Raw genomic sequence first — 15512 nt, 5'->3', positions numbered from 1 at the left:
TGCCCTAAAGATCCTGAATTAAAAATCCCAGTCTTTACCAGGATTTTGAGACCTCCAGTTAGGAAGCCAAGTGCTGTACCACTCAGCCACCGTGCCTCTGTAACCTATTTACTTCTCACCTTTTTGCCCATAAAAAAATCCTGCGCCAGATTGGATTGTCTCAAGCTAAATAATCTTCTCTTCTTCTGCAATGCATCCAGCCAGTACAGCATGTAGACACGGTCTTGGGCCTCGATTTGAAAGACTTGGTTCTCGCATCTAATTCACAGAAATTAAAAACTATGAGAGATACAGTTTCAAAGGAATTTAAAAATAGTCATTATAAATTCTTTGCATAAAAATGCTTTCTAGGTTGATATGGAAAGTCTGTAGTCTAGACTGTCATTTGTCTTTTCAGAGAGCAAGTCTGTATCAGACATGGCAAAGTATGACTGTCAAAGTTGGAACAAATACTACACTACACTCATCCTTAATCTTAGGGCTGGAGCCCAATGCCTTACTATCTGAAGTCTTTCAGGTGGTATTAGTGGTAATGAGTTCAGACATAGAATACCTGCAGAGCTTAAACTCTTGTCAGCAGTTGAGAGGGGGAGGGAAGAGTCCAAGCCACGGAGATGAACTGTTTCAGAAATGAAGAGACTCAATTTCATCATAGCCTAAAACAAGACAGAGTACAAGAGAAAATAGTGGTGAGGGTACGAAAGATTAGGATAGATTGATTAAGATGGATAACCTAGAACCATAATATCATCTCGATCTAGAAGGGATTCACCAGAATGACACATAATTAAACAAACGTGGAGCTTAAAGTTGAAGATAATATGCGGCCCTCTTGTAGACGATTTACTTAAAGATAATTTTACGACAATAGAGCACACTGCAGACGTCTCTCACACGTCACTATCAAACTATGCCGCAATTTTTTGTTTTATTTAAGGTTTAACCATGAAAAAGTGTACTTGCAGACGCCAGCAGGCTGCAGCCCAGAAAGTAGGAAATCCAATCGTTTGACACTGCGGCTCTGCCCATGGGTGATGAAACTTAAAGAGGATTTACTAGCAGACTTGCCTAGCTGACCAAAAGTAGAGGAGGGGTGCAGACGTACATTTTCTCGTTTGTGTGTGTGTATTTTGGATGACAAGCTCCGGTTTGAGAAACACAGCACTAAATTATGAAGTAACAGCAAAATATACAATGTGTTTATTCATTTTGTACATGCCACACTCCCCTAGGTCTTCTAGACCTCTATTTGACTCCAAGCCAATGAAAATGTTTTCTTGCCAGATTGCCTTATTATTCCAACAACAAAATAGATGGCAAATGAAGGTTAGGCTCATGTTTACTATCAATTAGGCAAGATTAAATCACAATACAAGTTAATGAATACTTGATCTATGGCCCACAAGTGTCATGTGGATTGAAATTACACAAGTCCATTAACTCTTAAAACATCTGCAGCAGACGACAGTGATTTAATAATGAGGTAAAGGCTAGGTATCTAAAAAAAAAAAATTATCCAAATAACGAACAACGACAAAGCTGAAAGTTTGATCTGAGTTTAAATGTTCATAAGCGTAATAGTCTCATATCCCCGAACGGGAGAGGTAGGTAACTCAAATTACGGAAAAAGAAGTAAAATGTGTAGATTTTTATAGTCTAACAAGTGAAACAGCTCGTATGGCGGATTCAGCACAGTCTGTACGATTGATGCACTAAACCAGTACGATCGATTAATCAGTAGTTTGGGTTTGTTATGATGAGAAAAGATGGATGAATACACAGAAAACTAGATAGAATTAATATTTAAATGGAATGGGAGTAAAGTAAAGCATATGCAGCAAGAGTAAATAGAAGACAAAGCTAGCTAAGTTCTTATAGAGTGGTATACATAATTTAAATAAAAATAGTTAATTAACATTGACAAACAGGCACACACATTTATTGGCCAGTTGTTCTTTTTAAATCAAATACTAAATCTAATTGATTTTCCGTTTACTGTACTTAGGAATGGAATCCCTGAGTGCACCATATGGTTGATCTTCTATTGCAGACTATGTCATAAAAGACCAAAAGGATTATATTTTTTAGACAAACACTTTGTTTATAGGTATATCTCCAGCGCAAGTCACTAGTCACCCCCCGCCCCCCCCCAATACCCCCTGGATGACAAAGTGGTCATCATCGAACCACGGTGGACGAACTATATATTTATATATAGAGGTATATCTATAAGGCAGTAGTTTAATGTCATTATGGATCATGATTGCAACACGAATACCGTGTAATTGATTAGTAATAAAGTCGCGCATGTTTAACTCTTATTTACCCCCCATTAAATCAATTATCAAGAACAGCCCCCCCCCCCCCGAATAAACGTAATGCATTGAGCTCAAAAGTCGTATCTATTTTGTAGGCAAGACTACCTTAATGGACAAGAATAAAGAAAGATTGATTGCTGTATCATCGCGAAGTTTATTGTTCAGGATTTTTTCGACTAAGGCGGCACAACACTTGTATCTGCATATGATCCTGTCAGCAGCTTATAACAAAGGAGCTCTTGTATGTTAACTATGATATTAATCTCACTTCAAGTTAAGAACTGTCAAATTAAACAATTAATAAGCCCCAATCGGCACGAAGATTTAGATCTAACACAAGTAAGTAGACTTATAAGTGACTACACAGTACTAGCTAGGTCATACTGACTTCTTCCCTTCGGAAAATGTTCAGTTAAGAACTGTCAAATTAAACAATTAATAAGCCCCAATCGGCACGAAGATTTAGATCTAACATAAGTAAGTAGGCCTATAAGTGACTACACAGTACTAGCTAGGTCATACTGACTTCTTCCCTTCGGAAAAATGTTCAGGGTCAAGGCTAATGACCTTAACTGTTTAAGTCTATTTATAACTATACTCTATTTATACTACATTACCTTGTTTTCAAGTGTTAAACTGTGACATTCGAGCGAATGAAAACAATGCTAGGACATTCGGATCTTAAGTATCCTTCTTCCATAGCAACAACACAACACGCTGACAAAGGGAGATAATCTTACACGCCAACAAAGCCGTCCCGAAAGGGTCAGTGGTGGTAATATATTTTACGTTGCACACAAGCAAGTCGCCTTCCACAATCAATAGGTGACATGTTTTTAAAAGACCATGCACTAAGGGGAAAACAATATTAGGCTTCTCGTAAAACATTTGGCAGAGCTTATTTCAACTCACTTTGTCTTTCTTTCTGGTACACATTTTGTACATGTTATTTCTCCCACAACCATTCTTGGATCAAGTTGAAACTTTGCACAATTATTCATTGACGAAGCCAATACTTGAATCAATTAGTCAACTAATTACTGCTTATTAATTATATTTGATGCCAACAAGGGAAACTAATCCTTCGGTATTCACAGATATGGTTAAATATGTCGGCTTTTGCCCCTTTAAATAATTGTACACGTCATTTCTCCCACATCCATTCTCGAATCAAGTTGAAACTTTTTACAATTATTTATTATACCTAAAAAAAATCATTTAAAAAAAATATCCCATATCGAAAACGTCTACTTTCTTGAGAGATATAGTTGCTAAGTTCGGAGTTGGATACGATACCATATCTTTAATTCCTCTTTACAAAGCTTGTATCAACTCACTCTGTCAGTTTTTCAAATTTTGAACACGTTGCCTCTCCCACTTTTAATTCAAGTTGAAACTTTGCACAATTATTCATTGTTCTTAGCAAAATCAATCAATAAAATAAAAAACAAAAAAACAAAAAAAAAAAAAACAAATAGGAAATTAAATGCTTTGATATTGAAATGGGGAAACAAATCTTATAGTATTAAGATATATGACTTCAAGTGTGGAGTAACTCCCCTTAGATAAGTGTGTTTTTGTATGTGTGTTTTTTTTAGCGCGTTTAAATGGTTGGGTTGTTTGGCTTGTTCTTTCGAAATGTCAGCTTAATGCAATGCTTTACAGCTGAGGTTCACGATTTCATTTGAGGCTTGTAGTTAAAGAGTAAAAGTTATTTAAAAACAAAGTATTCTACCAGGCTAAGTGACCGTGGATGGTGAAAAGACATCTAGACCTAAGTATGTGTTAAGAACAGACTTGATAAACGTTGAGGAGGCTTACTACTTCACAGACAATGTGCCTATGCCGTAATCACGTGTCTCATTGATATTCAGGATGTTTTCCCGTAACGGAAATTCCCACAAGTTTTTTTTTTCTTACTACAATTTAAGGACATTCTATGAAAACAGTGGTACACATGTGATCATTCCCTTTAACATGTAAGTCGGCGACAACGAGCTGTGTCCAGAAAGAGGCGGTCATCGATCACGCGTAGGGATAACAAAAGCAAAAGCTGGGGGGAGAGGAGGATCCTAACACTGACATGAGCTGCATTCCATTTTTTTTTCCAATTCCTCTTATCAGCTTGCTAATTCTTCATGGGCAAAACCTGTTAACCTGGACACGGATCTCGAAAACGGCTCTAACGATTTTTCTAGACATTTGACGGTTAGTGTTTACCTTAGGGATAAAAATACTAGCTGATTGGCCACAAAAGGAAAACTCTAGTTTGGCCGTAATAGTTTTTTTTTTCAAAATGTAATCATCTTAAAATTAAATTGGTCTGCAGGTCTCTATCTTGAACACATCAGTGGAAATTCCCGTTTATCTTCACTGAAGAGTTAACATTCAGGAACATGGTGCGCACCGTCTTATGTGGAGATCGGTTCATGATCAGTCCTAGACTCTAGACTACTGTCTTTTTTACGTTTCTAAGTCTGGACCAATATCACCCTAATGGAATCTTCTATAATTATACCATATCTTTAACTAGTGTAAACTACTGTCTTTTAATGTTACCATATTTGGATCCATATCACCAAAATAGAATAGTGCATACCGGTACTTTTGAGTACACAGGATTTTGTTTTCGGAAAGAAAAGGGGAATGGGGCGTGGTAAAAATGTTCTTTTTTTTTTTTTTTCATCTATTATTCATGAGTTATTATGAGCAAATTAATTGCTTTTGCAAAAAGTCATCAACCACTGAATCACGGGATGCTCGTCGCCAGGTCTCACGTGATATTAGATTTGAGGGGAGGGGGTGCGCGACTGTCGGGCGACACACCATATGAATAGGTTAACAATATCAATATGTAGCATAAGCGTTTCAATTATTAACACATTTTCCCCCACCAAACGTAAGTCGACAAGAGGGAGGATAAAATAAGGAGAGGAAATCTGACGTAGACCTACTCTCTATGCTGATATTAGGATCCGCCCAAAGTGTACATGCAGAATTATACATCCGGTTTTCCAGACGTCTAAAGGATACGGTCGTGAACCACAAAAAACACATTTCACATGATAACACGCATGGTATTAGATCTAATAATAGTACCTTGGCAATGGCACGTGAAAGAAAATAAATAAATAAAAAAACGAGGAACTCTAGAACGAGTGTTTGGAAATGGAGTGGGGGCTCCAAGAAGATAGTCGCTAAGCCATTGGTTTTAACTCTTTGAAGTTTCCCAAGACTGTGTTACATTATATTAGAAGGGTAGCATCCTCAACCTGCTTTTGTACATCAGAGCAGGGTCTGCCCTAGATAATTAGAGGCCCTAAGCTAAGTGAATTTGGTGGCCCCAAATGAAATAGAAAAATAAATAATAAAAAAAAAAATCGAAAACAAAACAACACAATTTATTTAAAACCTAATCAGGCTAGAGACCCAACAATAACACTGGGCTCCTCAAGTTTAGCTATTTCTTATATAAAAAAAAATGATGAGTCCTGTGCGAGGCCCCCTACCGATCGGAGGCCCTAGGCGGCTGCCTAGTTTACCTATGCCAATGGCCGGCCCTGATCAGAGGACTGAAGGGCAGGCACTGGAGCGAAGGAAACAGTTGAAAAAAAAAAGTGGCCTTTCTTTGAATATGAACTTGCAACAATTACGTGATCCAATCTAAGCGTAAGTACACGCTGCTATGTAAGGGCAAACAACTCGATAAGTTGAACCTACCATACCCAGGGTCAAGTCGCGCACAATTTCTCAAGTACGCCACTCTTCTGACAAATTTATTATCGGTCTAACTTTGTTACTTTATTCATTGAGTGGAGAGTATTCTTTTTTTTTTTTAAAGGAGGTGGGGGTGGAGTGGCATAGTGTTACGTGCGCATGTGTGTTGAAAGAAAAGAAGATTAGAAAATGGAGTAATGTAAACAAGGCCATTTTTGACTTGTTATTATTTGTTGAACCACGATTTTAAGTTCTCAATCTACCATTGCTGAGTCTGTTTTGGTGTATGATTCAGAGCCTCGTCTGCTCCAGACCGTAACACACATAGCTTTAATTATTCAAAGATTACATTTGAGTGAACTGGTCGTGGAAGTCAATAAAATATTTTTAACTTGAAGTAATACTTTGGACAGGTCGTATGGTTTGTAATTATGTCCACGTGAAGTTACAGCGGGTGAAAGAAGATATTTGGTTTGTACATACAAACGTGGGCTAAAGATAGTCAAATTATGTTTAAATGATTGGTCAACGAACACCAAAAATGAATGTGTCAAGGTTACTTGTAGCTTTAAAAAAAAAAAAAAAAAAAAAACTGAATGGTTCTAAAATGGATGTAACGTTCTAAAAAAAAACAACGTTAATTCAAATTAAAGTTTTAACATTCTTATCATAATAATGAGGCTAGTCTTCGAGTCCGAAAATTAATGAGGAAGGCAGTCATTCCCGTGGCTACGCAGCCCCAGCTGTGACCTACATATTTTGCCACACCCAGGGCAAGCATAACCATTGTCCGCCGGTTGTCGATTAAGATTTTCTTTTTGCCGTCTGCGTCTGTCCTCTTATGGTTTCAAATGTGTAGAAATCATTAACTGGGCTGTTAATAGAAGACTTTGCTTGTGCAAAGCTCACAGGAAAGACTCCTTGAAATAATGAAGCATGACATTGACAGGAAATGAATAGAATGAGAAATTATAGATTACCATCGGCTTCATAAAGGAGGAATCGATTTTTTAATATATTTTTTTGGATGTATGTACACTTTCCCTATTTTCTTTGACATACTCTTATAGTACAGCTCTTCTGACAACATAAATAAAAAGGTCGCCTTTAATAAATAGACATCTTGAGACATATAATATTTTACGATAAAAACTGCAAACAAACAAAAATAAAAACATGAAAAACGAACCAGCTACTATTGATTTTAAAATGTATATTCGATTTTCTTTATCTTGGTCTATTGTCTAGCACTATCGAAACTCTCTTTTGGTCTAGCACTGTCGCACCGCTCTTTTTATGGCCATCTATTTTTCGGAATGGTAAATCTAGATTAGAGATCGTGGCTACTAGACCGATCGTCCTGAATTGTATTTCCAAGGCGGGTCGGATATTCTATTTTGAATGCTAGCTAAAAAAATATGAAGAATAACTCCAAGGCTATCGGTAAGCTTTGTGATTCTTATCACTTCACCTCCGCTATTTACACGGACATTAGCCATTTCGAAAGTTTCCGTGTATGTAATGAAAGATGTCGGTACATAACTACACATATATGTATATATATGACGACATTATTAAGGTAAATAAAACTGACTGATACCAAAGGGCGCCAAATCACTTCCCTCCTTTTCCCTATATAACGATAAGATAAACTGGATTACATTCAATCACTTGGCCTATTGACCTGCCGGAAACGACATTGGCGAGTAAACAATGAGCCCAGTACGTGAGGTGATGAGGCACACATCCTGGCCTATAAATAGGTCACTTTTACCATCAGCTCTACTGACACTAAATTAATAAATGTATTATATTTTTAAGGGAAGGAAAATAGTCTCTTATAAAGTAAATGAATCCTTCGTAAAAATAAAAAAAAATAAAAAAAGATGTGCAGCAATTGACAAGACCAGTTCGTCCTAGTAAAAAATGTCTCAGATTGGAGCATACATAAACACCAGCAGATAACTTGTTTAGAGGAAGCCTCTTAAAAAGATGGATTGATGGAACGAAAGAGTCACTTCTAAAAGATAGATTTGATACATCAATGGCCCCCCCCCCCCCCCCCAAAAAAAAATAATTGAGCATAGGCATGCAAGACTAGACTGAAAAGGGACACACGTAGGACGTAATAATCTTTTATGAAGTAACGTCTGCATTTTATAAGATAAGAATAGAAGAATTAAAAATGGAAAAAAAACTTGCGTAAGGAAAACGAAGCAAATATGCCTTTTCAGTCAAATCCGGTAATTTCGACCACCGGTAAATCGAACTAGTCGCTTTTCGGACTGAATCTGAAATGAATCCCATTTTTATAGTCGAATCCGATTAAATGGACCAGCCAGTTATCAGGACCAAAACGATCGTGTGCTGGTGTGGTCCTATTAAATGGACCAGCCAGTCATTAGGGCCAAAAGGTTCGCGTCTCGGTCTGATCCGATTAACCAAACTCAACCAAGTGGATTTATAAAATCACTTATAATTTAAACCATTAATAATTTATGTCTCAATGTTTATGCATAAATAATCTTTATTAATGTTTTGCTTGAACTTAGATAAACCTAGTTTTGGATAGATATTATTCTGATAATATGAGTCTTGATTTTTTTCTCTTGCGCATTTCGAACTTCTAAAAAAAAAAAGTATTTATGAAAGTGTTTTTCTATGTTTATTTTACTTCATCTGTGTTACACTTCAACCAATTACAATAATACAAGTGTCATGTTCCCACAGTCTTCAAATAAACGTACATTATCGCAGACGAGAAAAGGATCACAAAATAACTTCAAGTTCAAGGACATGATTGAAATTTCCACGACGATGGCACGCATTCTGTTGAGCAGTTCCTTCACGGCGACTGTTTTAAAGTGCGTGTACTTTCTAAGCTTGTTCACATTGTTTATTTGACCAAGACAAAAAAAAAGTGGTGGTTTGAGTTAAATAAATAAATTTAAAACAAAACGAAAAGGAAAAATCAAGCAAAATATTTGCTCATCTAAGGGGAATAACTCCGAATTTACAATTATATCTCTCAATAATTTAGTGTTTTTTTTTTCTCATTTTAAACAACAGGCAAAATTATCAATAATTATTTGACTAATTGGTTAATTCTTTTTGTTGATTCATGGTTTTTAGGCTCTATAAATAATTGTATAAATTTTCAACTTGCTCCGACAATGGGTGTGGGAGAAATAACAGTGTTCAAAATGTCTACAGACAGACACACAGACAGACAGAGTGGGTGTATGTATATAAGCTTTGTAAAAAAAAAATGTAAAGGGCAAAGCTGACGTAGCAGGCAAAGACACTGGGCTGCAAAGTGATAGAAAATATGCGGAGGACTGATCTATCAACACAATGCGGAAGTAAATCCCTGAAGAACAAATGATATATGTAGAGTACTTTCTCAAGTGAAGTTAACTCCCCTTTTTCCTTTTTGCACAGATACTTTCCTACAGGTTTAACAGAGACTAGATAATCGTGAGATATTATCAGATAGTATCAATACAAAAGTTAAAACTTTGTTATCCACGACTTTCTAAATCTAAGAAATGATAGGCACCTATACATCGTATTTTCTTTGGTGATGTAACACCCCCCCTTTTTTTTTAAATAGAATTTTTGTTTCTTTTTTTGCACATATTTTCCCACAAACTTTCATAAGTTCTAGACTAAATAATCGTGAGATATTGGCCTTTAATTGAACTTCAACATCCATGGGCGATAAAATAGTGTATCTAATTCATTTTGGGTGTGCCGGAACTGTAATGTGTCTAGGGAAGAGTCGAATTTACACATGTATTTTAACACCTCCGACGCTTATGGTGCGCACCAGCGTACTGTTCAACACTGGTTATGGACAGATTGTTGAGACGAGCATGGAGAGACAGGTGCGATCCGGACCATTGTTTGTGTTGAAGGCAGAAATGAAATATATATATATATATATATATATATATATATATATATATATATATATATATATATATATATATATATATGTTTTGTGTGATGCTGAATTTATTCGCCTTATACTTTTAGTTTATAATTCAACTTGTGTAGTTTGTTCATTTCTTTCGTTGTTGCTTGCCTTCGATTCACTACAACATATGATTCTATGACAAATAACTTCAAATAAGGTCTTCAAATGATCTCCTTTGAAGGGACGTTTGTAATTCGTATGATAAGAATCTACTGAATATTACACACTTCTTACATCGTATACATGTATTTAACTTTCTTTTAAATGCAACTTCAGTATTGCAGGGTGAAAGAGGGGTCTAAACTACTGTGAGACGCACTGGTGTATGTACAAAATTATCTGTGTCCAGTCCCATCTAGGCAGTGACTAGAATATCTATACCAAATAGTGAGACGCACTGGTGTATGTACAAAAGGATCTGTGTCCAGGCCCATCATGGCAGTGACTAGAATATCTATACCAAATAGTGAGACGCACTGGTGTATGTACAAAAGGATCTGTGTCCAGGCCCATCTAGGCAGTGACTAGAATATCTATACCAAATAGTGAGACGCACTGGTGTATGTACAAAAGGATCTGTGTCCAGGCCCATCATGGCAGTGACTAGAATATCTATACCAAATAGTGAGACGCACTGGTGTATGTACAAAAGGATCTGTGTCCAGGTCCATCTAGGCAGTGACTAGAATATCTATACCAAATAGTGAGACGCACTGGTGTATGTACAAAAGGATCTGTGTCCAGGTCCATCTAGGCAGTGACTAGAATATCTATATCAAATAGTGAGCAATGCTTCGTTGCTCATCTGGGGAAAAAAAGGAGGGGAGGGGAGACTCGTGCTGCCTTGCATTTGGATTATCTTTATAGAGAACGGATTAAGTAAAAGAGCATTGTTACTAATGTCTAAGTGACAAGAAATAAATTAATTATTAAATAAATAGACGTCTTTTCATCTTTGAAGTAGAACTTGGACAGTTTTCGCGAACATCAACAAGAACGACTCAAACTATTTTCTCCGCTATTCTATTGGCTGTTACAGGTCAGAACGGGCGAGTTTTAGTCCCAACCACATTCCCATCGTCTTGTTCGATTGACGTCTTTTTCGTGATCAAAACAGGCCCTCTACAAGACCAGTTAGGATGACATTACTACGATGAAGAAATACGTTAATTGGTTAGTGTTTCTAAAGTTCCTAGTAATTCTATTTCAGTACATGATATTGGCCTTCGGTTATTCCCAATAGTTTTTACACTTTAAATTACATAAAAGTAGTTTATTTACAGAACATAATACGTCATCACTGCGACTCTTAAAGTAATGTCTATAATTAATAAGATAATCCCTAGAAAGAATTAGTTGGACTTAGTCTAGAGGTATACGCATATAAATGCATTAAATCAAATACACTGGGCCTAATCGCGGAAGTGACCGATGTACGTGATATAGAAAGTGAGGTGCGCATGACCAAAAAGGGACATCTCGTTATCTTCTAATTAGATAATGGACACAACAGTGGACATGCAACCAACGAGTACTACTGAGAACTAGAATCTAGTAGCCTCCCAGAAGTTGAGTTGGATGTGCAGATGCCGATAAATGTTCTATTGAGAACTAGAATCTAGTTGCCTCCCAGAAGTTAAGTTGGATGTGCAGATGCCGATAAATGTTCTATTGAGAACTAGAATCTAGTTGCCTCCCAGAAGTTGAGTTGGATGTGCAGATGCCGATAAATGTTCTATAGTACACGTTCGTTGATTCAAATTTAATTAACGTAGAAAACTTAATTGTACTGTATAGGACAAATTGTCTTTAATAAAAATTAGATTACGTGACACCCGATACGAGATTATATACCTGAGAGATCAACTCCGATTGGTTTTAGGACAGGAAGGTTTACACCTCCCGTAGTGCCCTGACAAGAAACTTCGCTATCCAAAGAAGTGCATCATATCTCATTGCACCCATACGGATGTTGAAGACATATTGCCCCAGAGCTTCATTGCGAACATTCGTACAAGATACGCAGCACTGTTACCTCCGACTCCCCGTAGTGTCAGCAACGGGAGTCATAGTGTCATCGGAGCAGAGCAAAGTATATGCCTAAGCACCTGTGGGACACGACGCTATTATCAACTGTTCCTGCCGATTCAGCCTCCATCACGGGTCCGGTACTATTTTACAACTAACATAAATATATTAAAATGGAATTGTGAATTTAAAAAGAAAAAGGAAATCACGGACAATTACAAACAAATGAGCAAATATACCAGAGTGAATGTGTGTGTGTGTGTGTGTGTGTAGGTGAAGTGGTAAAATTATCTACGAAAAACCAAAAGTGGCTTTGGAAACAACTTCCGTCTAGCATTATAGTCATTATTATCTCCAAAAGGGAACAGAATATGTCGTACAAAATACAGTTTGTTTTTAACCTTTTCTTAACACCAAGGTAAACAGCCCACCTTACATCCTGTCATTCTTCAAACTCAACCATAGTAACCACCACCTGCCATTCCTAAGCTCCGGGGACACACAAATTGTGTGAATTACATTTTACAGATGAATAACGCAACACACACACATTGTGTGAATTACATTATACAGATGAGAAACGCAACACACACAAATTGTGTGAATTACATTATACAGATTAGAAATGCAACACACACAAATTGTGTAGATTTGGGTCTATCCCCCAAAAGCAGACTGTTACTAAATGTAGATTGTAGAATATTTGGATTAGAAATGTTTGCAGTTGTTGTTTTTTTAAGCTAGAATGCCCATTCCCTCTCCTAAAAATAATTAACAGAAGATCAAATCTGTTAGGATTTAGCAACTGTGTTCTGTTGGCAAAAAAAACCCCAAACTATTCAACACTTATCATGACTCTTTAGAATATGCCAACACTTGATATCACTATTAAAATAATGATATTCTAATCCTGTTTTTTTTTTTTTTTTTTTTTTTACTTACCATATAGATCTAGTAATAAGACATCGTCTCAAGAACAAGGAAAAAGTGCACTAATTTACAAAGCTATTAAGACTTGGCTATGGCATTCAATATTTTGCCACATATAACACATAATAAAGCTGTTGTTTGCTGGAGTTGTGAAGACTATGGCTTCTTTAGAAGTTGCTTTTCAATGCATCTCAGTCTTTTAAGAGTTCTCCAAAACAATATGTGTACTATCCCACAGCCTCAAAACTATCTGAGAATGTGTCTAATGCCTCAAATTGGTATCATATTTTTAAAGAACTTAATAGTGTCCTATATCATTCACTCGGCAACTCTAAAAAGATTAACACTAACACTTATTTCAGCAATATTGTTACAGTAACCATCAAGTTTCAATGTTAAAACAGCAACTCCCAACAAACATGTCCATAACACAGTAATCATTAAAATCAGTATAACCTTTGTCAGACATAATAAACAGTCCATCTTTGTTGAGGCTTAAGACTTTTTTAAACAATAATAATTACCCATTAATTTCAATCATACTTTGCAATACATTTCTCACTACAAAGACAAACACACAAATATTCTAATATAAAACTTTTTTTTTAACTAAGTAACTTTTCTTGCTGGAGTTCTGATTTACAAAATTTAGAACATATTATCTATTTTTTTTTAAAAAAGGAATATCAACAGAAGGAAACAAACAAGTCTACTTTGTGCAATCAATATTTAGCAAGCCCAAGTAAGCAAAAAACAATGGGAAATGTCAATAAAAACACACTAATAGAAGCTAAGGATGTCCTGTTTTTAGAATACTGTAAAGTTTAATTTTAAATAATTTAATAATAATAAGTATAAAATTTAGTCACTGGCATTTTCAAAAAGAAAATCATGACATGTTAATACATTTTTTATGTGCTACAATTAGTACAATATCTGAACTGACTCTCACACCACATTCGAATTTCTAATAAATTATAACAATACTATCACACTACACACTACATGTGGATTTCTAATATGAAGTCATAATGTACTTAACACCTAAGAAAATAATGCTAGCTTGGACTCTTTAAATTTTTAGTTTGCTTGTCTACAACCAGATCAAATGAAAGATTTATTTTTTTTTTGCACATAATGCGATGATACAGAAACACCTGAAGTAATTATCACAAACCACATGCTTACAGTGATGCATAAATTAAGGAATCTAGGCTCAATTCCACTATATATATCAATTTCAACCTTAACAATGATGTGGCAAAATGCACTTAAAAAGATTTCTACTGTCATTATCTAGTAAATATTGCAACGAGCATTAATAGAGAACTAATTAATGTCATGATTTGCCATAAAGAGCATAAATCAAATTGTAAGGTTTGTTTTTTAGATTAAAGATATTGATTCAATAAAAAGGAATGAAAGATAATCATGCTACATACCGTATTTCAAACAAACCAGGCTTGTCAACGTTGCTTGCATCGTATGTTAATGATGACGTTCTGAGGTCAATTTCTCCTAATGGAAGCAAATCTTGTGGTTGACGATAATAATACAATTTTCCAGTGTCCTCTCCATAAACAAACCACACGTGTTTAATAGTTTTTCGAAATCCCAAACCCACACTTACAAGTTTCAACCACCCCGATAATTTCTGTTCTTCCGGGTCTGTAGGAGACTGTGCGGCCGATTCATCGCTGCACGGTACAGACAACATTTCAATGCTGGTATCTTCATCTTCAACAAGAGCCTCTGCTTCTTTTGAATCAATTTCTTCAAGGCTTTCACTCACTTCTGGTGAGTCTAAATTAAGTGTTCCGTCGCTTATCCGTAGCTCGTCAGTGGTAACACCCACTTCTAAGGCCGCCATAGCTTTTTATTTTGTTTACTTCCGAGATGGTTTCCTATTTCGAAGCATGGGAGAGTTAATTCATGAGTAATTGTTGGATTGGATGTGAACCGAAACAAGGGACATAATGCAATCAAATCAATGAAATCACCAAGAAACACTAATGATAAAATCACTAAACTTGAAGTCACTCCACAACAACCTACGCTTTTAAGTAGTAACACAGATAAATAAAGATAAACACTTTAAAGTATAGAAACATAACTAAAAACATTATTTTATTTATTTAAGTGCTTTTTTTTTCTTATTTAGAAGGTATGTCCTGTAACTTGGTTAGCAAATAAATGCTTTACTTTTGCCTAGCTAGCTGCTATTGTTTTGCTTTATGGCCAGAAATTCCTAATACAGCTCCACTTAAAATTACATTTGTACATTGCTCTCATGTTCTTTGCCTTTCGTCACCTTAGTTGTGGAGTAGCTCAAGATGTTGACCAACATGTCCAGTCCATCTTTGTTGACTGGTAAAGCTTTTGTTTTATTCTAAAACTAATTTAATATGCATATCTATTTGACTTTCTTTCAAGGATAACCAAGCTGTTGACACCTTTTACAAATACCATGTTAGTAAATGTAATTATTTCAAAATGTTTATGCGCCAGCATACACATTTAAATTTACTTCACAAACTGCA

General features: G+C 35.9%; 1 protein-coding gene across 4 annotated transcripts in view; it reads right to left on the bottom strand.

Annotated features, from left to right (window-relative positions):
- LOC106062736 (TBC1 domain family member 2B-like) overlaps nt 1–14870 on the bottom strand; it is a 41034-nt gene extending 26164 nt beyond the window's left edge. For 2 of the 4 annotated variants that reach the window (XM_056029342.1, XM_056029343.1), the window contains exons 1-2: nt 14415–14870; nt 120–258 (exon numbers count right to left, since the gene is read on the bottom strand). In XM_056029342.1, the coding sequence (XP_055885317.1) occupies nt 120–258; nt 14415–14842 (567 nt within the window). In that variant the 5' untranslated portion in view covers nt 14843–14870. Of the gene's footprint in view, nt 1–119; nt 259–2423; nt 2591–2935; nt 3087–14414 lie in introns of those variants that run through there. The other 2 variants (XM_056029345.1, XM_056029344.1) reach the window with 2 other exon arrangements.
- Between the last annotated feature and the right edge of the window lie 642 nt (nt 14871–15512).

This window comes from Biomphalaria glabrata, chromosome 5 (assembly GCF_947242115.1).
Source record: "Biomphalaria glabrata chromosome 5, xgBioGlab47.1, whole genome shotgun sequence".
Classification (NCBI taxonomy): Eukaryota; Metazoa; Mollusca; class Gastropoda; family Planorbidae; genus Biomphalaria; species Biomphalaria glabrata.
This window is presented reverse-complemented; position numbering and strand designations above follow the sequence as displayed.